The sequence below is a fragment of the Canis lupus genome, chromosome 26, assembly GCF_048164855.1.
Source record: "Canis lupus baileyi chromosome 26, mCanLup2.hap1, whole genome shotgun sequence".
Taxonomy (NCBI): Eukaryota; Metazoa; Chordata; class Mammalia; order Carnivora; family Canidae; genus Canis; species Canis lupus.
In genome coordinates, this window is record NC_132863.1 from 48,381,084 (window position 1) to 48,403,011 (window position 21,928).

The 21,928-nt window shown below is 68.2% G+C and overlaps 2 protein-coding genes across 3 annotated transcripts in view; one reads left to right on the top strand and one right to left on the bottom strand.

The window, feature by feature from the left end:
* LAMA5 (laminin subunit alpha 5) overlaps positions 1 to 5,986 on the bottom strand; it is a 45,732-nt gene extending 39,746 nt beyond the window's left edge. The window contains exons 1-2 of the mRNA XM_072799739.1: positions 5,666 to 5,986; positions 1,367 to 1,519 (exon numbers count right to left, since the gene is read on the bottom strand). Coding sequence (XP_072655840.1) covers positions 1,367 to 1,519; positions 5,666 to 5,986 — 474 coding nt within the window. The remainder of the gene's footprint in view (positions 1 to 1,366; positions 1,520 to 5,665) is intronic.
* Positions 5,987 to 20,817: 14,831 nt separating this feature from the next.
* Positions 20,818 to 21,886, top strand: RPS21 (ribosomal protein S21). 2 transcript variants are annotated; one of them, XM_072801700.1, is made up of 6 exons: positions 20,818 to 20,954; positions 21,169 to 21,231; positions 21,317 to 21,380; positions 21,466 to 21,537; positions 21,691 to 21,746; positions 21,824 to 21,886. In XM_072801700.1, exons 2-6 carry the CDS (start codon positions 21,182 to 21,184, stop codon positions 21,831 to 21,833), a joined length of 252 nt encoding a protein of 83 aa, XP_072657801.1. In that variant the 5' UTR covers positions 20,818 to 20,954; positions 21,169 to 21,181; the 3' UTR covers positions 21,834 to 21,886. The 2 variants fall into 2 exon arrangements, with proteins under 2 accessions (XP_072657801.1, XP_072657802.1); XM_072801701.1 differs by having other exon boundaries at positions 20,842 to 20,954; positions 21,667 to 21,746.
* Positions 21,887 to 21,928: the final 42 nt, after the last annotated feature.

Consider the following 21,928-nt stretch of genomic DNA (forward strand, 5'->3'; position numbering starts at 1 on the left):
CCCTGAAGGGACCTGTCGTTCCTCGGTGGCTCAGCTCAGAGGCTACGAGCTCCCTTTCCACGGGGGTGAGGAGCATGTGGAAAATCCTCTGGGAGCCCGTCTCGGCAGGAAACATGCCCAGGAAGATTTCTGTCACCCACAGAGCTCGAAACTGGGTCCATCTGCCCTGCCCGACCCCACAGCACATCGGCGGGCAGGGGCTGTCCTCCCTCGTCCCCCAGCCCCATCCAAGCGGCCCCTGGAGAGGAGGCAGGGAGGGATGGGGGTGGAAAGAGACTCCAGTGGGCAGAAAAAAGGAAGGAGGGGTGGGGGAGGGAGAGGAGGGGGGGGAGGGAGAGGTGTGTGGGTAAGTCGCTCTCCCTCCAACACGGCTGGAAAGGACCCGTCTCCCCTCCAAGTCCTTTCACAGTTGGGGTTGCCTCCATCCAGGTGAACCACCCGGTGGGCGTCTGCCGTTGCTGAACCTCCATCCCGCTGTCGCCCTGATGGCGTTAGGAGAGGTGGGGACGTTGCTGGAAGGACGGGCCCGTGGGCAGATTTGGGGACTCCCTGCCCCTCCAGCCTGGGGCCACAGGCCTGGTGGGGAGAAGGTGGGTGGTGAGGGGAGTGGGCTCAGATCCCGGCAGGTGGCCTGGGCCCAGGATTGGCTGTTGTGCCCTAGGGAGAGGCAGCCAAAGTGCAGGGGGAAGGAGCTGGGGGGCGGGGGGCTCCCTGCCCATGGGTCCCCAGCTGGTGGCAGTAGCAGGCCAGTGAGGGGGTTCACGGCACCCGGTCCTGACTCAAACTCAGTGAGGCACCGCAGGTCACCGGGACGGGAGGGTCCTGCAGGCCTGGTGGTGGCCACTCCCCGGCTCGGCCTCCTCGACCTGCCCCCACCGCAGCCCGGCGGCAGCGTGACTGCTGGCCCGTCCCTGGAGGGGCCCGGAGGCCACTGGGAGCAGGACGTAGCCTGAGGGAGTCCGACCTCGGCCACATCCAACACGCCGGCTCCTCGGTCACTGAGAACCGCCTGCCCCCTCCCCCTGCCCAGGGCGTCAAGGGCCAAGGGGCACACAGAGCCCAGGCCTCCCCAGGCGCACCTAACCCCAAGGTGCCCCCCCAGCGCAGGTATTCCAGGAATGTCCACTTCCAAGGCCGCCTCGTTCCTGGGGCCCCTCCCACGGCCGCCAGGCAGCGCCAGGCTCTGCGCGAAGGAATTCCTCCAAGTAAACACCCGGCCTCCCGCCGCAGCCGCCGCCCCTCTCCCTAACCCCCTCCGCAACCCACCAGCCACCCCTCTCCCTAACCCCCACCCGGTGCGCCGCTCCGCCCTCCTCTCCCCTGCACGCAGCAGGGGGAGCTCCGGCCGCAGGGGCGAGGACCCTACCTGGCCCAGGTCCAGCGTGACGTTGACCTCGTTGTACTCCAGTCCCCGGGACAGTGGCGGGCTCTGCCACCAGCGCTCCGTGCCATCGATGGCATTGCTCACGGGGTGCGCCCTGTTGCTGTTCGCGGCTGTGCAGATGTCGCAGTACTGGCCCTGGGGGGGTCGGATGGTCCAGGGTCACCCTCCCACCACCACACGGGCCTCCACCGCCCCCCCTCGCCCACCGCTCCCCCGTTTGCTCAGCAAGCACGCGTCGAGGGCCCACTACATTTTGGACTCAGGGGATACGGCTCGTGGGAAAGACGGCCACAGGCCTCGTGGGGGAAATGGGGAGTAGGGAAGGAGAGGAGCACCCTCTTTCGGTGGGAAAATCCCTGCGGGCCTCTCGGAGGAGGTGGCATCTGAGACCTACACTGCAAGTGGAGGGTGTGCTCCAGGCAGATGGGTTACCCCTGCGGGCCCGGGGCCGGGAAGAAGCGAGGAGCACACCCCACACAGGCCAGTGGCACCGCGAGGGACAGGGCCGCTCCAGGGGGACGTCACACTCCTGCACGGAAGGCCCAGGAGCACCAGGGTGGGAGCACCAGGCAGGGAGGGGCGAAGGTGGCTAGGACGGCAGGCCCCCTCCCCCACAACCCTGGTGGCAGGCTCCCACCCAGAGCCTGGATTAGGGCCTCCAGAGAGTCGGAATTAAGCCGTTCCGGCAGCCTGTGGGGAGAGGCCCCGGAGTGGAGGCTGCCCAGGCGAGGCCTGGACCTCCCGGCTCTGGCGCTTCCGAGCCCTGGGACCAGGCCAAGTCACGGCTCGATGAGCCTCAGTGTCCCCATCCGAAGAGTGGGGGTAACGCTGGCACCTGCCTTGGCCACAGCAAGATGAACAGATCCCACACGGGGCCTGGCAGCTGCTTCTGTCACGGACCAGCCACCTGCTGGAGGCCTGTCCCTAGCAGGGAGGAGCAGGTGCTGGGAGCCCGGGGGCGTGGGGGGCAGCGGGGGGTGGGTGGGCAGAGCTGGGCCCTGGCCGCCCGCCGAGCAGAGGCCCAACCCCCACCCCGGAGGAAACCAGACCTGCCATCCCTCTGCACACAAAGGCAGCCCTCTGGGACTTGGCATTGACGGAGGCCCCAGAGGCCGCGTCTGGGAAATGTGGCTGCCCCACCCCTCCCGACTTCCCAGGGGGCCAGACCTCGTCCTAGGAGTTGGAGGTGGGAGCGTGGGAGATCCCTTGCTCCCCCACTCCCAGGCCTGGTGGCCACGGACACCCCACAACTGCACGAAGGCGGGTCTGCCCGGTGAGACCACATGCGCCGGCCCCAGGCACCCAGCCGCCCACGCAGCAGGCTCCCAGGACCCCTTGTGCTAGGTGCTCTGGGTCGCCCTGTCTCAGACCTTGTTCCTGCCAGCGGGCTTTGGGCTCTCGTCTGCTGTCCTGTCTCAGCTCAGATGTCACCTCCTGCGCGGGGGCCCAGAGCTCTAGACCACCCAGGCAGCTAACCCGCCGACCCCCACGCATCACCCTCCTTTCTTCATCCTATCACAGACCTGAAATTCTCCAGTTCTTAGTGATTCTCAATTTACTGCCCCCCCCCAGGGGCCTAGAGCTCGGGGGGGGCTGCCCCCCCTTTACCTTGCCCCCCCCCCGAAGCTGCCACACCTGGGGAGTGGAGCCGGGAAAGGAGCATACTCCGCGCAGGCTCCACTGCCTAGCTCAAACGTGACCCCCAGACCGGAAGCCGGGCTCTGGCTCCCAGGATAAACAGAGGAGGAGCCCAAGGGATTGCTGGAAGCACCACAAACATGGGTGTGAGCCATCAGGGGCCTGGGGGGCCGAGGGTGGTAGCAGACCTTACAGGACTTACAGGACGTGGGCCTTCCAGAAAACGCCGCCTGTGGTCAGACCCCTGACCCCCCAAGCAAGCCCAGGCGGAAGCTGGGTGCACGGGCCCAGGAAACTTTCTGCTCGGGCCCACCCAGAGACTCAAGGAGAAGTGACTCTAGTCCCCATGAAAGGTGACAGTGGGCATCTCTTGGTGACATGGGCCTCCCGGCCGGCTGTCACCCTGACCTAGATCACAGTGGACAGTGCTGGGGGAACCAAGCTCCCTCCACCCTCCGCCGCAGAGGGTCCTGCCAGGAACAGAGTAAGGAAATAGGGAGCAACGGTAAGGACGTCCCCTCCCCGTGAGTCACCAGGCCGGTAGCTGAGCCCCCGACTTCCCCTGCGGGGCGCAGGGCCAGCCCGGAATTCCTGCAGTGCCCACCTGAGGTCACGGCGCTGCAATGTCCCCGGGGCCCTCTGTCTGCTCCGGGGCCCACAGGACCACTTCGCCCAAACAGCAGGTCCCACATGGGACACCCCGCTAGCCTCTGCCCCCTTCTTCCGGGGGCCCGGGGAGCTGCTAGCCCCTCTGCTCAGGCCCCACATCCTCTGAGACCCCAGGCCCGTGCTAGCCCAAGACTGAGCTCCTGGGACACAGAGGACGTGGGCGTCACCTCCCCGGCCCCTCCTGCCCCAGCCCCTCGGCTCCAGCTGGGGCCTGGCGGCAGCGCCTTAAAGACCAAGACAGTGAGCAGGTCCTCTGTCCCCCGGGGCCACGCGGCTGTCCAGCTAGTGTCCAGCAGCTAGTGCCCATCCTTGCACACCTGGCGGCCTCCGGATGAGGGCCACAGTGGAAGCTTCCGGCTCTCCCCTCTCCTGCCCAACCCTGAGCTGTGGGGGCAGGGGTGCTGGTGCTCCAGGGCTCACTCAGGAGCACCCTCCCCCGTGCTCCCTCCCCTGTGACACCATGTTTGTCAGCGTCAGTCACTGGGTCAGTCGCTGCATAGCCCGTGGCTTCCCGGGCTCCTCAGCCCAAGCTCACGGCCTCAGGTGATGCGGGCTCTCGCACTGTGCCCATTTTGCAGGTGAGGAGCCGCACCCGTAGGGCGAAGCACAGGAAAGGGGCTCTGGCCCCGGGGCCCCAGGCTGCTCCTCTAAACACAGTAAGGAAGCCCGCAGGGATCCAGGCGGCGGCGCTGGTGCGAGCTCAGAGAGGGCCCAGAGAGCTGGGAAGACGGGCATCCAGGGCCCGGCCGGCCCCCCGTGCGGCAGCTCTGGACACCCCCACCCACACAAGCTCCTTCCCACCACCCAGACCCTCTGATGGCAGCTGGGTCAGGCTGTCACCACTTGCCCCAGCCGGCTCCTGGCCTGGCTGTGGGGGTTGCAGCAGGTGTCCACAGTGCAGCTTTCTGAGCCTCAGTTTCCCTATCTGAAATGTGGGCTTGAACGTCCAGCTGCGCTGGGCTCAGATGGAGCACACAGGTGAGCCCATGGGCGGCACGGCTCTGTGGTGCCAGCTCCCTGCTGGGCTCCGCTCCTCCCCACGTGGCGGGGCCCAGGGCAGCGGCGGGCAGGCAGTGCAGGGGGTCCAGCTGAGGCTCCTCCAGCTGAGGCTCCTCCGGTAGTCACCCACCCTGGCTAATCCGCCTCCAAGTGCCCTCCTCCCCTTCCCCTGCCTCTTCAATAGGAGGGTGATGACTCAGGTTACAATTGCCTTGGGGCCCCCATTCTTCCTAAGGTTCGGCAGGGGTGGGGCGACGGGCCTAGTATGGGTGTGAAGGAGCCCCTGGCGCCGACCCTGCCCCCCTCCAAGGGTAACCTAGGAGGCCTCACCGGCCAAGGGGCCTCATGGGATCCCACACTCAACCGCAGTCCAGAGGGTCTTCACAGCCCTGCTGTTGGTCAGGTGTCCCTGCCAGGTGATGCCACCTAACCCACTCGCACCTACAGACTCATGGCCGGGTGGGCCCGCCTTCTGGGGGGTCTGCAGGGGTTGCAACCCCATCTCCCCAGGGAGACTGAGGCCCACAGAACCCCCCCGCCCCCGCACCTGTGGGGCAGACCTGCTGCCTGGGTTTGCATCTGCTCCCACCCCGGTTAAAAACACCCCTGCTGGCCGCCACCCCGCACACCTGGAGGGTGCGTCACCCCAGACGCGGAGGAGCCACTTCACCCTCTGCTGGGGCGGGAGAGCCTGCAGGTCTGGCCCCAGACTCGAGGAACGCCCGCCCCGCGCCCTCCGCCCGGCAGGTCCCGGCCCGTCCCGGGCAAGGCGGAGCGGGCGCCCCCTCCCCCGCCGGGGTCCTTCACCGGGGGGCGCGCGCCTCCCTCGCGGAGCCGCCAGGCCGAGCCGAGCCGGGTCCCCTCCGCGTCCCGAAGCGCGGGCCCGGGCCGGTCCGCACCTGGGCGCCCGGCCAGGCCCCCGCCCCGCGCCCCCGCCCCCGCCCCCGCCCCCGCCCCCGCCCGGGCCGCGCTCACCTGGATGGTCTGGTTGGGGTCCCCGCCGGCCACCGGGCCGCCCACCAGCTTGCAGTAGAGGTCCTCGGTGGGGCGCGGGGCGCCGCGCGCCGAGGCCTCCTCCCCGCAGGTGGCCGACGCGGAGATGCGGGCGCCCTCCGCCAGGTTGAAGTAGGGCGGGTGCAGGCTGAGGTCGCCGCCCGCCGCCGCCCGCGCCCGCGCCGCGCCCAGCAGCGCCAGGCCCGCCAGCAGCAGCGCGCCCCCGCCCCGTGCGCCCCCGGCCCGCGCGCCCCCCGCGCCCCCCGCGCCCCCCGCGCCCTGCCGCGCGCCCGGCCTCGCCATCTTCGCTCCCGGGACCTCGGCGCCGCGGGAGCCCGGCGGGAGTGCGGCGGCCGCTCGGCTCGCCCCGCCCGCGGACGCCAGGCCCCGCCCCGGCCCGCCCGGGCGCCCGAGCCCCGCGCCCCGGGGAGGGGCGGCCGCGGGCCTTAACCCTTCGGACCCCGGCGCGCCGGCCCGGGAAGGGGCACCTGCTGGCCCGGGGCCAGGCTGTGGGGTCGCGCCCTCCCCGCGCCCCGGTGCCCCGGCGGCTCTTCCCAGCCCGCGGCTCCGCTCTTTGTTTCCCTAACTTCGGGCACCTCTTGGCGGCCGAGCGCCCCCGGCGGCCCCGGGGCGGGCGCTGCGGCGGCAAGTCAGGCCCCTCCAAGGGCCCGGCCGGCTCAGCCCAGGGCGCCTGCCCCGCGGGAGCCGGACCGCTCCGGGGACCTCCGCCGACCCTGTGCAGCCTCCCGCGGGCCCCGGGCTCGCTCTGCCCCTGCCCGGCGCCCCGGGTCGGCCCCACTGTGCAGGTGACGGTGCGCTCCCACCAGCCTTGAGTGGCCTTGCCTGGGGGCCGAGGGAGTCGGAACTACAGCCGGATAGAAAGGCCCGGCTTGGGGACCCCATGCGTCCCTGGCTCCAATTCCTTTTTTTTTTTTTTTTACCTTATTTTTTTATTTATTTATGATAGACGCAGAGACACAGGCAGAGGGAGAAGCAGGCTCCATGCAGGGAGCCTGACGCGGACCCGATCCCAGGACTCCAGGATCTTGCCCTGGGCCAAAGGCAGGCGCGAAACCCCTGAGCCACCCAGGGATCCCCTCTGGCTCCAATTCCACCCTGCCAGCTCCCCCCTGCACAGACTCGGCTTTTAATTATTCTAAAATAGGGAAACGGATCCCAGGGCCTCAGATACAGGTGCCCACTGCGGGCCCCGGGGCCAAGGGAGGATGCTCAGAGCCTGCGGGCGGGCGCTGGGCAGACGGGCTGCAAAGGACCCGCGAGCCCCTGAGCGCGGTGGCCGGCTGGGAGCCCGCCCCGGTGCCCCAGGTGCCTGTGCTTGGAGCCATGGACTCCACCATCTTCGGTGCCCGCCAGCCTGCGAGCCCTCCCGCCCTCCCGCTCGGGGCCACTCCCCCTGCTGGGCAGGCCCCCGCTTGCCGGAGGATGCTTGGGAAATGACACAGGACCCAGAGGCCGGAGCTCAGGGTTGTGTCCCAGCTGTTTCTGTGTTCAGGGGGGCTGTGGCCACTGGGTCTCCTCCCCTCCGGCTCCTAGCCCACAGCGGCCTCATGGGGAGCCTGGGGGGTGAGGGGGGCATGTGCAGCTGCTGGGCTGGCAGCTCCCCGCAATTCTCCGAGCTAGGCCAGCTGGGTGTATGTCCCACGTGGGACCCCCGGGACAGGCCTGGTGGCGGGTGAAATGAGTGCATGGGGTGGCGGCCAGCTGGTCCCAGTGGGGTCCTGCGGCTGCGGCCCTTCCGGAGGGGTGCACCACCACCCACACCCCCCTGGCCATCCCTGGCCTCTGGCAGGTCCTGTTTCTCAAGGAGCTGGCGGCCCTTTCTGCTCTGAGTTAGGAAATACGCGGTGGAGATGACCCTCCAGCCCGCCGGGAGGATTTCGTAACTTTTCTTTTAGTTCTACCTGGGGGAGCGGAAGGAGGCGGTTACCTTTGTAGGGGAAGGTTTGAGTGGGGGAGGAGCTGGCCCGGAGGGTGGGCGGGAGTCGGTGGGGGGCGGTAATCTGGAGTCCCGGAGCCCACAGGCCAGCACAAGAGCTAATTTATGATCCCTGGCGAGGGACAGATGGAAGCCACCTCTGGGCAGTAGCAGAGTTCCCAGATGGGGAATTTGACCTGTCCCCACCCCGTCCCCCCTCCTGCCCAGAGGTCCTCCCCTGCGCATCACTGCACTGCGCTCTGGACCCTGGCCCCCCTTTGATAGCTCGGGGTCCTGATAGCTAGGGAGCCTCCCAGCCCACACCCTCACCCCAGGTCAGCTCCCCCACGTCCCTGGGGGCGGCAGAGGGGGAGGGTGGGTGCCCTTTGAGCCCCCTAGCGGCCAGGCCTCCGCCATCCGAGGCCCCGAGCAGGCGGGAGAGAGGAGAGGCTGCCAGAGAATGTGCCGCGTCAGCCGGGGCGCCCGGTGCGGGGAGGGTTAATTAATCCGGGTAGACGCTTCCCGGCAGACAGCTGCCCCCGGAGCAACTGGTGGCTGGGAGTGGGGGGGTGAGATGGGCAGAGGAGAATGTGCCCACCCTGTGCCCCCACCCCGTGCCAGCTGGTGTGCCCGGGGAGGGGGCGGCGTGGAGGGTGGATTTGCTGCCCCCGCCAGGCTGCACAGGCCTCACGGAGGGGCCTCTGGGGGCAGGTGGGCAGGGCCGGCGGGGAGGCATCTCTTCCACCTTAGCCCCTGCCCACGTGTCCAGCCAGTCACCCCCAAGTGGCCCGTCTCCCTGCTTCCTGACTCCCAGGCCGGCCGGCCACATTTCCTTCTTATAAGTGGGGAAACTGAGGCCAAAACTGGGGGTCAGTCAGGAGGGCAAGTTAGCAAGGAAGAAGGACTTGGTCAGTCATTTCCTCCCCCCACATTTATGGGGCACTGCTGACGCTGGCCCATGAGGAAGTGTCCCCCTGCAAGGGGGCGGGCAGCCAGGGGCCGGCATTCCATCCCTCTGTCCAGGGTGGGGGTGGGGGAGGGGCGGGGTGGGGGAGGGGCAGATTATCCGAGGAGTGAGCTCCAGGGGCGGGCTCGGAAGAGCCTGGCTTCCTCCTCCCGCCCAACTCTGACCAGCACCGGCCAGGCCCCTCTGCACCCAGCCGCAGGGGAACTGGGACTTGAGGAGGTCGGAGATGGAGATGCGTGTGGGGGTCCTCCTGGCCTGGACCTCTGGCCCCCAGGGCAGGCCCCTCCCCCGGCTCAGAGGCATCCCCAGGAGCCCCCTGCTCAGCCCATCCTCTGGGCAGATGAGTGTGTGTGTGTGTGTGTGTGTGTGTGTGTGCAGGGCACACCTGCGTCAGCCTGAGCTGAACTCCGGAGCCAGCCTCTCTGGGAAGCAGGGGCCTGGGGTGCCGACTCTGTCCACACGCGTGCCCCAGGTCACACGGGTGCCAGGCAGCTGTGCTGGACCTCCCGGCCCGGCCCACACCCCTGCGAGAGGCTGCAGGCAGCGTGGAATCCGGTGTGAGGGGAGGAGGCCCCGCAGCTCGGCCGAGGGAGGCCTACAGGCCCCGCTGCCCACTAGGGAAGTGTGTCTCTGTGGGAAGAGGGCCTGCCAAGTGGCCCGCGCCCTGGTCGGGAGTGGGGGTGCTCCCTTTCTGAGGGCTGCTCTGATGCCCCTCCAGGGAACCCAGCTGGCGGGAACGTGGGCAGCGGAGTCTGGTGGACGCCCTTGGCTGTGGCTGAAGCCAGTCGTGTGGGAGGAGGACGGGGACCAGCTGGGCACCCTGCAGTCTCACAGCTGGGAGGAGGCCGCGTCGGGAGGTCATAAACCCAGCCCAACAGAGGGAGTTCCCGGTCCCCTTGGGCCACTGCTCAGCCCACAGCCTTCCTGGGGCCTTTAGTGGGTACAGCCCAGAGCTTAGGAGCTCGGGCGAAGGTCAGCGGGCAGGGGACGGGCCTCGGGAGCGGGGGCCTGGGCCCGAGGGCGGGAAGAGGCCCAGAGCATCGCTGGGCCCCTCCCCTAGGCCAGGAGCACCCCTTTCCGTCCTGGGCTACCGCCTGCGTCCACCCTGCACGAGGGCCGCTGCTCAGAAGGATGGGGCCAGGTGAGAGCCCGGCATTCCCGGCATGAGGAGGGCCCAGGACGGCCCCTGCTGCTCTGGCCGGAGCACCTGCCCTCGGCCCCCGCCGGCCCCCACTGGGCTCTCCCTGGCTGTGAGGCCCGCGGTCCCCCAGGCTCTGAGCGGACCCCGAGCAGGAGCAGGAGCCAGCGGCCCGGCCACTGCCCCTGCTCTGGAAGCCTTCCAACCCCAGAGCTCAGGAGGGTCCCGGCTCCCAGGCCGTGCTCCTCAGGGTACCTACTGCAGGCCCGGCCTGTGGGCGTCCTGATGGTGGGAGGTGGATCTGCACACCAGAGAGGCCATAGACAGGCTCAGGGGTGTTCAGGGGCCAGGAGACTAGGGCTGGCCAGGCCCGCAATCCCAGGCTCTCCCAGGATGGTTCCCAAAGCTCCTTCCCCTAGTTAGGCTTGCCTTCTTCCCAACTGATGCCCTGGACAGGGAGGCTGCCCTATAAAAGCACATGACCCCAGGATGCTCAGAAATACGGGGCTTCATGACCCTCCGCGGCATGAGGCAAGTGACATCAATGTGCACGGAGTCCTGGACCAGAGGATTCATTGTCCAGGGTCCAGCCTGGGTGTCCCCTTCCCACAGCCTTGGCGACTCCGGATGAGTGTAGGAGAGCCCTTCTCCGAATGACACGGAGCTGCCTGGTTCTGGGAGATGCACCATTAGCTGGAAGGAACCAGAAAGCTCAGCACTGCGAGAGGCTGCTTCTGTGGGTTGGAACTCTTACGGCTCCACGTCGCTGCACCCCGTCCCCCCAGGCCACTGGGGGCTTCCACTTGGCTCAGAATAGGAGCCAGACCCTCGCCGCCCAGCAGGCCCCTCCGTCCAGTCCTTGCTGAGGAGCATCCTGCTCCCCTCCCCCTCGCGGGGGACTTTGGCCTTGTCACCCCCACCTGGGACATCGTGGAGCCCCCACCCCCTTGTCTGGCCGCCTCCCTCCCTCCCTCCCCGCCCCAGGTCTGGACCCTCCAGGAACCACCCACGGAGCCAGTGGGTGTTGGGCTGCTCTGATTTCCCGGACTTCTTCATTCTATTAAATGAAATCTCAGCTGTGTCCTGCCCTGTTGGCCCCGCCGTACCTCCAGGCCTGGTGAAGGGCAGGTGCCAGAGAGCCGCCACGGTGTGCATGCGACAGCCCCGCCGCTCTGGCCCCTGCCGGGGGGATGTCGGGGAGGGGGCATCTGCGATGGGCCAGGCGTCTGCATCCCTGCAAGCACCCCCCACCCCCGTGGCCTCAGGGGTCAGCTTCAGCAACAAACCTCAGGCCCCACCTGATGGGACGGGGAGGGAGGGACAGGGCCGAGGGCCGGCTACGTCCAGCATCCTTGTGTCTGGGAGAGAAAGGAGGCCCGGTCCAGTGATGAGGGTGCTCCCAGGACCCCAGCCCCATGCACCTTTCTTAAGGGTGGCCCACGTCAGGGCACCTCCTGGCGCTTGCTGGGCTGTGTGGTGGGGGTCCAGGCGGTGGGGAGCCCCCAGGGTCACGGCGGCCATGGCGGCCACAGCAGTTCCTTGGTGCCGTTTTTATCCTACTTGCCCTTTGGCCCCAGTTTTCTCGCCACCCCATCTGCACCACGTCCCTTTTGCACACCCCAGCCCGGGCGGCCCTGGGGAAGCCAGGTGAGGGGAGCCCGGGACGGTGCCCAGGGCAAGGCCTGCCCCCCTGCCATGGCAGGACCAGGCTCCAGCAGGCCCCTCCCCAGCCTCCATCCTCGGGGCCTGGCCAAGCTCTGGCTCCCACGGGGGGCGGGCGGGGTGAGGGCTCTGCAGCTTCTCCAGGAGGTGCCCGCAGACGGCCTTATATGGCCAGGAGTCCTCGGTCCAGGAGGAATCTGATCCCCCGGGAAGGGCAGGGCCAGGGCTGCCATGAGCCAGCCTCTGGGAGCACCTCCAACAGCCCCCAGACCCCCACCACTTCGGAGGGCGCAGGGTAGCCCCGAACCCTCGCCAGCTTTGGGAGCTCTGCTTGGGGCCCACCTGCTGCTCCCCATGGCCGCGCGTCACGAGCAGACTGCCCTGAGCCCTCCCGGGTCTGCCGTCGCGGCGAGAACGCGGCTCAGCCCACCCCTCCTGGCATCGCACAGGCCACACGGGTGCCCAAGGCTGCGGCCCTGCTCCGGCCCGGCCAGCAGGCAGGTGGTCCCCACCAGGGTCCTCCTCTACGTTGGTGGCGGGGCCTGAGCCCAGTGCCTCCCCCAGCGCAGCGGCGGGGTCCCCGGGCCACCTGTCATCTCCTAGGGCCCCGCCTTCCGCTTCCCCTTCCCCTTTCTGTCTTTTCGGACTCTTGCTCTCCGGGTTTCTCGTTCTCAGGCTGCCCTCTCTCTGGTCTCCCTCCACGATGCCCTAGATCTGCCAAGCTCGCCACTCGGGCAGCCCCGAGGCCCCCCACCCCCATGTCTGGCCTCAGTGCCGGTGTCCTCGGAGAACAGATTCATTTCTCATGAGGGTCAGCAGCAGTGGTGGCAGGGCCACTCCTGTGTGCTGTAGTCACGGGGTCCCGGCAGCCCTGGGATCGGGCTGGGGACTGGGGTGGCCGGGGGCACACGGGGCTGACGGCCCCCCTCCCCGAGCTTTGCAGCAGCCGCACGGCCCCAGGACACAGCAGGTGGAGGGGGTGTCCACCTCGTCCAGGAGGTACCACCTCCCGGCCCATGCGCTTGCCCACCCGTGTTCCCCCAGCACACGGGCGCTGCCACCCGGGGGGCTCTGGGCCAAGGGCAGAGGGAGGCGAGTGGTAACGGCCTGCTCCGAGTTCGGGTGCAGCGCCCCTGGGCCAGCTGCACGGCAGGGACGCCTGCCACCCCCGCTGTCCAGGGGACAGAGCGAGGCGGGACCACAGGACTGGACCTCGGGCCGGGCCGGACCACCCTCCGCGCCTCCGCTGAGCCACTTCCTCGGCCAGGGTTCCTGAGGACGATGTGGGGGCCCCGGGGTGGCTGCTGGGAGTCACTGTTCCATTTCCCAGAAGGGACACTGAGGCTGGCCTAGGAGGCTCACCCACGGTGTCGGCGGCCGCCGTCTGGGATGTGCTCCGAAGGCCACAGGCTGGGGGGGCCCAGTGGGGGGGGGCCTGGGCAGCGCCTGTGCCGTCTGTCCCGCTGCAGTTCAGGCTGTGAGGAAGGTGTCCCGTGCCCCCCCCTTGGCCTACCCCAGGCCCCGTCTGTGGCACCGGCTTCCTTCATTCACTCCGCTATTTCATATTTTATTTATTTTGCTTTATCATTTTGTGATTTATCTTGAGCCAGGAGCCCCGCGCTGCGTGGGTCCTGGTCGTGTGCCCGCCGCCTCTCACTGGCCGGAGGCCCGGGGCGGGCAGGCTGACGGGGTCCCAGCTCAGCGCCCCCCCGGCACACCTCTCGGCCCTGAGGTCCACGGCGCAGTGCTGCTTGGTGGCCACGGCCAGGGACAAAGACGCCAGCCAGTAAACGGAGCCGCCGTCGGGGCAGCGGGGGTGACCCCTTGCAGACTCGGCCCCGCGTCACCACGTGGGAACGCGCCCGGAGGGACGCGGCGTGTGTCCGCGGGGGTTTGTGGCGGCGCCAGGCACGGTGTCCAGGCGCAGACGGTGGGGGCCTCCCGGGCCGGTGTGCCGGGAAACGGGGGGCAGCCCGGAAAGCACCCAGTCCGATGCCCGCAGCCACCCAATGTGTCCTGGGACCCGGGCTCCCCGAGGACGCCGCCCAGGGACCAGGAGACGGCTCGGGGCACAGCTCGGCCGCTGGCCTTTCCGGGTCCAGAGGGTCGCGGAGGCCGCGAGGGGGCCCTGGAGGCGCAGCTGGGGCAGGAAGGGGTGTGCGTCGGGCCTCAGGTAGAGATGGTGCCGGCGGGACAGGTCAGGGCGCCCGGGGACCGACCCCCCACGGCCTGCCCCCTCACACCAGCTGGGCCCGTGCTTCTGCGGGAACCCCCAGCCCTAAACAGCGTGCTGACTCAGCCTGGGTCCTGTGTGCGAGGACGCTGAGTCATAGCCCCCCCTCGCACTGTCCCACAGCCGGTCACCGTGCAGGTGACCTGCAGCTGGCGCCCCAGAGGCCGACTGTGAAGTGAGCCCTGGGCCCTGGCCTCAGCCCGCCACATCCCCCGGGGGGCCAGAGGGGGGTCGGGGGCTCCCGCACTGTGTCACCCTGATTTCAAACACGGGTGGCTCACGGACACCCGAGAGGCGGGGGAGGCACGAGGGTGGGGTGGCTGGGCAGGAGGGGAGCCCTGGGGAGCCCTGGGGCCCCGCCCACCCGGGGGGTGGGGGTGGCTGGGCGGCTGCAGGCCTCTATCCGCCTCGGCTCCCACGTTTACAAACATGTGGCCTGCGGCTCCGCCGGGGAGTGTAAACACATGGCGCTGCGCAGGCTCCCGCCAGGCCGCCCTCTCCTTCTGGAAAACCGTCTGGGCCCCACGCCTGGCGTCACCTGCGAGGAGCCGTGGGGAAGGCAAAGACCTACTGCCGGGCGCCCTGAGGTCAGAGGCCTGGCCTCCCCGGACCCCCGTGTTCGTGGGGCACCCATGCTCCGGGGGGGAACCGGCCATCCGAGGGGCTATGTATGACCCCGCCCTGGTCGGCTCCAGCCCTGCTGACCGCGCCACGCTGCTCGGTCCTGCCTACCCCCCCGAAGCTCCCTTGGTGGCAGCCCGTGTGCCCACCTGAGCCCCAGGGGGCCGGGAATGTCCTGCCCCCCAGGGGAGGCAGTGGCGGAGGCCGCAGGGAGCTGAGAACCTCTGCCTTTTGCTGAGCCCGCACCTCTCCCTGCCCACGCCCCTCGCTGCAGGGACGCTGGGGACACTGGTGGGCGTAAGGGCCTCTTAGGGCGTGTCCCCCCCGGTGACAACGTCCCCCCCTCAGAGAGGGTTTCCCTGGCCACCCGGCCTAGACCAGGCATTTGGGGAACAACACCCTCCTGAGGGGGCGTCCCGGGCACTAGTGGCCAGTGGCACCTCTCCCCCCAGTTGTGACGACCCTGGCACGGGTCCTGGGGAGAGCCACCCCGGGTGAGACCCGCTGTCCTGGGCCTCTTCCTCGGGTCACGCGCTCCCTGGGGTCGGGGAGCATGTGCCAGGCACACTGCAGCGCCCACTGCCCACCCTGGGCCCAGACAGCTTCTGGCACCACAGCCACCTGCCCGTCACCATGTGCACCAGGTCATGGCAGGTCATGCCATGGCAGGGCAGAGCTGGACACCCCAGGGCCTCTGGGGCCCAGAGCGCCTGCAGAGCTGGGCTGGGGAGGGGGTGGAGCTGCTGTAGCCAGGAGGAGCTGGGGGGCCTAGGGGGGCCTGGGAGGAGCTGTGGGTCAGGAGGAGTTGAGGGGCCTGGGGGGCCCGGGAGGAGCTGGGGGGGCCTGGGAGGAGGTAGGGGTCTAGGGGGTCAGGAGGAGCTGGGGGTCCGGGAGGAGCTGGGGCTTGGGGTTTGGGAGGAGTTGGGGGGGCCAGGAGGGGCTGGGGGGTCTAGGGGGTCAGGAGGAGCTGGGGCTTGGGAGGAGCTGGGGGGCCTGGGGTTTGGGAGGAGTTGGGGGGGCCAGGAGGGGCTGGGGGTTGGGAGGAGCTGGGGGATCTAGGGGGTCAGGAGGAGTTGGGGGGTCGGGAGGAGCTAGGGCGGGAGGAGCTAGGGCGGGAGGAGCAGGCCGGGAGGAGCAGGGAGCCAGTGGAGCAGACAAGCCTGAGCGGGGCCCGCACACCTGGGGCAGGAATGTGGATTCCGTGGCTGGGCGGTCCCGGGTGACCTGGGAGCGTGGGGCGAGCTGGGGCAGCTGCTGATGTGCGGGGTGCAGGTGGCGGGTGGCTGGCGCCCCCCAGGGCAGACCCGACAGCGCCCTCCCATCAGCGCCCGGGGCTGGGACCTGGGCCACTCACCCACCTGTCTAGTCACTGGGGCTACAGCGGGCGTCCCCGGGGTGCTCACCACCGCCGTCTGCAGCCACCAAGCCCCAGGACCCCCCGCCCCCCTCCACACAGAGGCCTCCTGGCCCGATCACCTCACCCCTCCGCCTGCCACCGGTGTCCGGCTACGGGAAGAGGGGCGACTTCCTCACCCTGGGCCTCTGCCTCTCGCTCTGTAAAATGGGCTCACCGCTGTACCTCCCCTCGGGTTGCGCGGGTGGCCGTGGGCCCCGCCGGGTGCCATGGGTGGGACTGTCCCCAGGAGGCGGCAGCTCTGGCCGCGGGGCCCGCAGGAGGCGGTGGTAGGCAAGGCCCGGCTGGGAGCTGCGGCCCGGGGCCCGCTGCCCACGCTGCTTGCCCACCCGCACGCTCAGCCCGGCCCTCCGAGGGGCCCGACGGCTGCTGGCTCACCTCGCCGACGGCAAAAGGGTGGTGCCGGGTGCTCCCTGTGTCGAGTGGCAGCACCCCCGGTGCCACGGTGCCACCGCTGCACTGCTCGCCAACCTTGGCAGTTCCCCGCTCCCCTTTCCTGCGGAACCCCGACCCGGAACCCGGGAGAAGGACCCCGGGAGAAGGACGGGACCAGGGGTGCTTGGGAAGGTGAAGGGCCAGGGGAGGGGGACGGCGCTGGAACACAGGCCACTCCCGGGCCCCCCAGGCCCTCGAGATGGGGGCGCCTGCGTCAAGGCTCGTCCGTGCCAGGGCTCGGGGCGCTTGGGCACAGACCCTGGCCTCCGCCCCATGGGCTTTCCTGCCTGCGCCGAATCGAAACCCCACCCGGTCGGGCTGGAGCGCGTTGGCCTCCCGCCAGCCTGGCAAACCCTCTCGTGTCCCCAGGACGAGCCAGCTGGACGCCCTGCGGGTGCTCGTGACGGAAGGGCCTCCTTTCCTGTCACCGGCAGCCCCCAAGGGAGGGGTGGGGACCCAATGGGATGGGCTTGGGTGTCCCCCACCTCGCCGTCCCCCCGCTGCCCCCAGGTCCACCCGGTGCACAGGCCCGGCCCCCTGCCCGGGCTCCCGAGCGCCCTCACCCACAGCCTGGGTCGGCGGGAAGGGGACTGGCCCAGCGCGACGGCGACCCGGCACTGCAGGGCCCTCGGGCAGCTCCGCCTGGCTCGGTGGGCACGGGGCAAGCGTCCAGGGTGGAACCCTCGGCATCTGCACTCGTGCTTTTCGTCACATGTGGGTTACAACTCAATGAAAAAAATCTTCATAGAGTAAAATAAACAGTAAAATGACAAAGTAAAAAACTTGAAATGCAGTAAAATAAACTGACATATAAATAAAAGAAAGTGAAACGGTAAAATAAAATGAAAAATGAGATCACAAAATAAGGTGAAGTCGAGGGGGGCGGGGTGCCGGCCCGGCCCTCCCCGGCTCCCCGGGCGCTCGGCCTGCGTAGTGGTGCGGACCTGGAGGGTGGGCCTCATGCCCACCACGACCTCCTACGACCCTCTTCGAGATTGGGGAGGGCCAGCGGCCGCCTGTGCCTCTGAGATCAGAGACGGTCCGAGACAGCCCGGAGGCTGTGGTGCCAGGACCCCGCTGGAGGCCGCAGCTTGCTTGCTCCCTGCCCTTCGGCCCCAGGGAAGGGAGCCGGGTGCTCCCGCAGAGACTGGAGGGCGGGCTGGAGGGGCCGGTGGCTGCAACTCCTGGCCAGGTCTGGTCGGCCCTGACCTGCCGCTCACCCTGGCCCCCGCCCCGGGCCCGGAAGGAGGGTTTCCTGGTTTGGGGCTGGTTCCCTTCCACACACAATGCATTTCAGAGCGGCCTGGCTCCGCCTGGCCCAGAAACAGCTGCTGTGGGAGAGGGGAGGGGAGCCTGGAAGGCTGCGCTGCCCCACAGCCCAGGGCCTGCTTCACCTGTGTCTGAGGGGCTGCAGGATGTGCCGGGGCGTGGGCGGGGCTGCTGCGCGGACACCGACCTCGTGCTGCCGGCCACCATCACCTGCCCCTGCGCGGGGACCTGTATGCGATCGGGTGGTTCCAGTGCAACTTCCTGTCACCGGCTCAGGATTCAAATCCAGCCGTATGACCTGGGGCCACAATATGAGAACAACGATGATGACGGTGGTGATGACAGTGATGGTGATGCTGGTGTGCTGAGGGCTCCGAGTGCCACACTCGTACTGAGCACTGCACTATTCGTCAGTTGCGTGAGGACGCCCTGGCCTGTGGGGGGGGGGGGGGGCGGCTCTACTACCATCTCCCTCACTTTACGGCCGGGAGAAGGCGGCTGAGTAATGTATCCAGTCACCAGTCAGGAGGCAGAGGAAGAGCACAAGCTTGGCTTGTGATCCGCATGTGGTGTGGACGGTTAAGGTTATCCGGAGCACCTGGGAGGGGAGAGTGAGGGCGGGAACCTCTGTACCTTCTGGAGTAGGCACAGGTGCACTCAGGGACCGTGACGGCCTCCCCTGCAGCTGCTGCCGAGCTCTTGGGGGCTGCCCTGGGCTCTGCAGAAGGGCTCAGCCGGGCAGTGTCTTCAGGTGCCAGGTCTTCCTGCCCCCCACGCCCTCTGTCCCTCCTGGCCTCTGGCCTTTCCCCAACCCGGAGTCCCCACAGGAGGCTCAGGAGACGATATACCCTGTGGCAAGGGCCCAGGGGTCTGAGGGGATGGCTCAGCTCGGGCAGCGGGGGAGCGCGGTGGGAACAGACCGGTGAACCTCCGTCCTAGGGCCTCTCCGGAGCTGCAGGCGGCGCCATGCACAGCTCTTGGACGCCCCACAGTGGCTGCTGGGGACGGTGCAGGTGCCATGAGGCTGTCACTACCTGGGCTCTAGAGGCCTGACCCCACCCCTCCCCTACAGGTGGCAGGGGCCCTACTGAGAGACCCACCTGGCTCCCATCAGGGACCTTGCTCCCCCGGGGGACCTGTTCGGAGAGCAGGGTTTCTTAAGAGGGGCTCAGCCAGATGTTATGGGCCGGACGGTGCAGGGCACAGAATTTCCCCTTCAAGAACTTGGCCTTGGGACTCTGTCCCAGAGGAGTGTATACACCCATTAGTGTCCTATAGTCTAATTTTTTTTTTTTAAAGATTTTATTCATCCATTCATGAGAGACACAGAGAGAGGCAGAGACACAGGCAGAGGGAGATGCAGGCTCCTGCGGGTAGCCTGACGTGGGACCCGATCCCAGGACCCCGGGGTCACGCCCTAAGCCAAAGCCAGACACTCAACCCCTGAGCCACCCAGGCGTCCCACCTTTTTTTTGTGTGTGTGTGTTAAAATACACGTAACATGGGGCACCTGCTGGCCCAGTTGGTGAAGCATGCAACTGTTGACCTCGGGGTTGTGGGTTTGAGTCCCATGTTGGGTGCAGAGATTACTTAAAAATACAATCTTTTTTTTTTTTAAGATTTATTTATTTATTCATTCAAAGAGAGAGAGAGAGACGCAGAGACACAAGCAGAGCGAGAAGCAGGCTCCATGCACCGGGAGCCTGACGTGGGACTTGATCCTGGGTCCCCAGGATCGCACCCCGGGCTGCAGGCGGCGCCAAACCGCTGCGCCGCGGGGGCTGCCCCAAAAATACAATCTTTAAAGAAACAAAACACACGTAATGAAAAACCTACTACGTTAACCATTTGTAATCGCACAGCTCAATGGTATTAAACACATCAGTAAGCGCTACCATCGCCAGCCTCCATCGCCGGCACTCTTCTTCATTTTGCAGGACTGAAACTCCGTCTCCATTAAACGCGAACTCCTGCTCCCCTTCCCCAGGCACCGGCTACCAGCACCCTACTGTCCCCCTGATATTGAGGAGTCTCAGTACCTCACAGACGTGCAACTGAGGGCTCAGCTGGCAAAGCGCCTGCCTTCATCTCAGGTCACGATGCGAGGACTCTGGGCTCCCCGCTCAGCCGGGGGCCTCTGCTTCTCCCTGTGCCCCTCCCCCTGCTTGTGCGCTCTGTCCCATAAATAAGATCTTTAAAAGTGTAATTGAGCAGTATTTGTCATGTTTTGTGTACTTCACTCAGCATATACTTGAACCTTGAGGTTCAGATTCTTTTTTTTGTTTTGTTTTTTAATTTTTTTTAATTTATTTATAATAGTCACGCAGAGAGAGAGAGAGAGAGGCAGAGACACAGGCAGAGGGAGAAGCAGGCTCCATGCAGGGGGAGCCCGACGTGGGATTCGATCCCGGGTCTCCAGGATCGCGCCCTGGGCCAAAGGCAGGCGCCAAACCGCTGTGCCACCAGGGATCCCTTTTTTTTCCTTTTTGAGGCTGAATAACACTCCTCTGTGTGCGAAGACCATGTTCTCATCCATCCACCCACCGACGGGGCATGCGGGTTGCTTCTGCCTCTTGGCTGCCCGAGCGCCGCGGCTACAAACATCCCTTTGAGACCTTCTTCCAATTGTCCTGTGTGCTCGCTCCCGAGAGGACTTGCCGCACCGCCTGATGATTCTGCTTCTGATTGAGGAACCGCTATACTCCCCGCCGCAGCGGCCGCCCACGTGGCGGTCTGGCCCGATGTCTCAGGCCGGCTCTGGCCGTCCTTCTTGCCGTCCTGATGCGGGTCGTGCTGCCTCCTGGTCCTCCCGGGCGCCCCCTCCCGCGGACGCCCCGCATCCCTTAACGTGCTCAGGGGTCGTTCGCACATGTCGGGGCAAAGGCCTCCCGGAGTCCTCCGCCCACCGCCCTCCGCCCACCGCCCACCGCCGCGCTGGTGACGTCTGCCTCCGCCCAGCCCCGGCTCTGCTCCGGGCATCGACCCCTTATCAGACGTGCAATCTGCAGGATTTCCTCCAGGTCCGGCCCTCCAGGGCCGACGGTCTGTCTTTGTTTTTAGCGAGGTCTGAGCCCCAGGCGGAGGGAGAAGCGGGCTCCTGCGGGGCTCGACCGGGGCCGGGGTCGCGCCTGGGCTGGGCCGGGCCGGGCCGGGCCGGGCCGGGCCGACCTCACCCGCCGGCCGCCGTCGCGTCCACCGTTCCCGCAAGCTCGGTCGGCCCCGAAGCCTCGGGTCTCCCATCGACGTCACCAGGTCCAACGTCCTCAAGCTCGTGCCCTGTTCTCTCCCCAGAGTCTGTGGTTCCAGCGCCTGGACCCGACTCCACGCCAGCTGGGAGGAGTCCCCCGGCCCCCGCCCCCGCCCGCCGCACCCCGGGGTCCCGCCCCCGCCAGTCCGCGCCCCACCGCCCGCCCGCCCGCCCGCCCGCCCGCCGCGCCGAGGCCCCGCCCCGCCGCCGGAAGCGGAAGTGCGTCAGGACGGACGGCGGCGCGCCGCGACCCGGAAGCACTCGCCGTGGCCCCGCCCCGCCCGCCCATACCGCTGCCGGGGGACGCGGCGCTTCCTTTCTGCGCTGGAGCTCGTGGTGGCGGCAGCAGGTGGGCCGCGCGCCCGGCCGGGGGCTCGGGGGCTCGGGGGCTCGGGGGCTCCGGGGCGGGGGCCGGGGGACCGGGGGGCCGGGGCCGCGGCGGGCGGGGCTGGGGGCTCCGGGGCGGGGGTCGGGGCCGGGGTTCGGGGCGCTCCGGGGCGGCGGGGGGCGGGGGGCGGGGCTGGGGCCGCGGCGCAGAGCTCACGGCGCCGCGGGGCTCGCAGGTGCGCCCTCGACATGCAGAACGACGCCGGCGAGTTCGTGGACCTGTACGTGCCGCGGAAATGGTGAGCGACCCCCGCCCGCCCCCGCGGCCCCCCCGCCGCTCCCCCCGCGCCCCCGCCCGCTCACCGCGCTCCCCGCCCCCCGCAGCTCCGCCAGCAACCGCATCATCGGCGCCAAGGACCACGCGTCCATCCAGATGAACGTGGCCGAGGTGAGCGGGGCGGCTCCGGGGGCGGCCGCGGGGTTGGAGCCACCGGCGCGCGGAGGCCTCCGTGACCGTCGCGGGCCGTTTGCAGGTTGACAAGGTGACCGGCAGGTTCAACGGGCAGTTCAAGACCTACGCTATCTGCGGGGCCATTCGCAGGATGGTGAGTCCTGGAGGCTGGCTCACGGCCGCCCCTTCCTGGCGGGGGCATCGGCTGCGGGGCGGCGAGGACCCTCCCCACAGAAGGGACGGGAGCGGCTGAGGCCTGCAGGGGGCCGGCCTGCGCCCCCAGACCTCCTCCTGTGCCTTCTTCCAGGGCGAGTCTGATGACTCCATCCTCCGGCTGGCCAAGGCCGACGGCATCGTTTCAAAGTAAGAGGGCTGGCGTGGGTCCCGCGGGCCCGGACCTCTCTAGGATTGACGCTTTAACGTTTTTACTTTTATCCTAGGAACTTCTGACGGGAGAAGACCACGGATGGGGGACATTTGTCGTAAATAAACAGTAAAACCCATTTGTGTTGGTTTGTTCTGTGACTGTGGGCGTCGCTCCGCTG

What these genes read in the sequence shown, in the direction of transcription:
- RPS21 (XM_072801701.1), top strand. Translation starts at nt 21,182, where the DNA reads ATGCAGAACGACGCCGGCGAGTTCGTGGACCTGTACGTGCCGCGGAAA. An exon ending in TCCAGATGAACGTGGCCGAG is followed by an intron (nt 21,381 to 21,465) that starts GTGAGCGGGGCG and finishes GGCCGTTTGCAG; the next exon opens with GTTGACAAGGTGACCGGCAG. An exon ending in GCGGGGCCATTCGCAGGATG is followed by an intron (nt 21,538 to 21,666) that starts GTGAGTCCTGGA and finishes CTGCGCCCCCAG; the next exon opens with ACCTCCTCCTGTGCCTTCTT.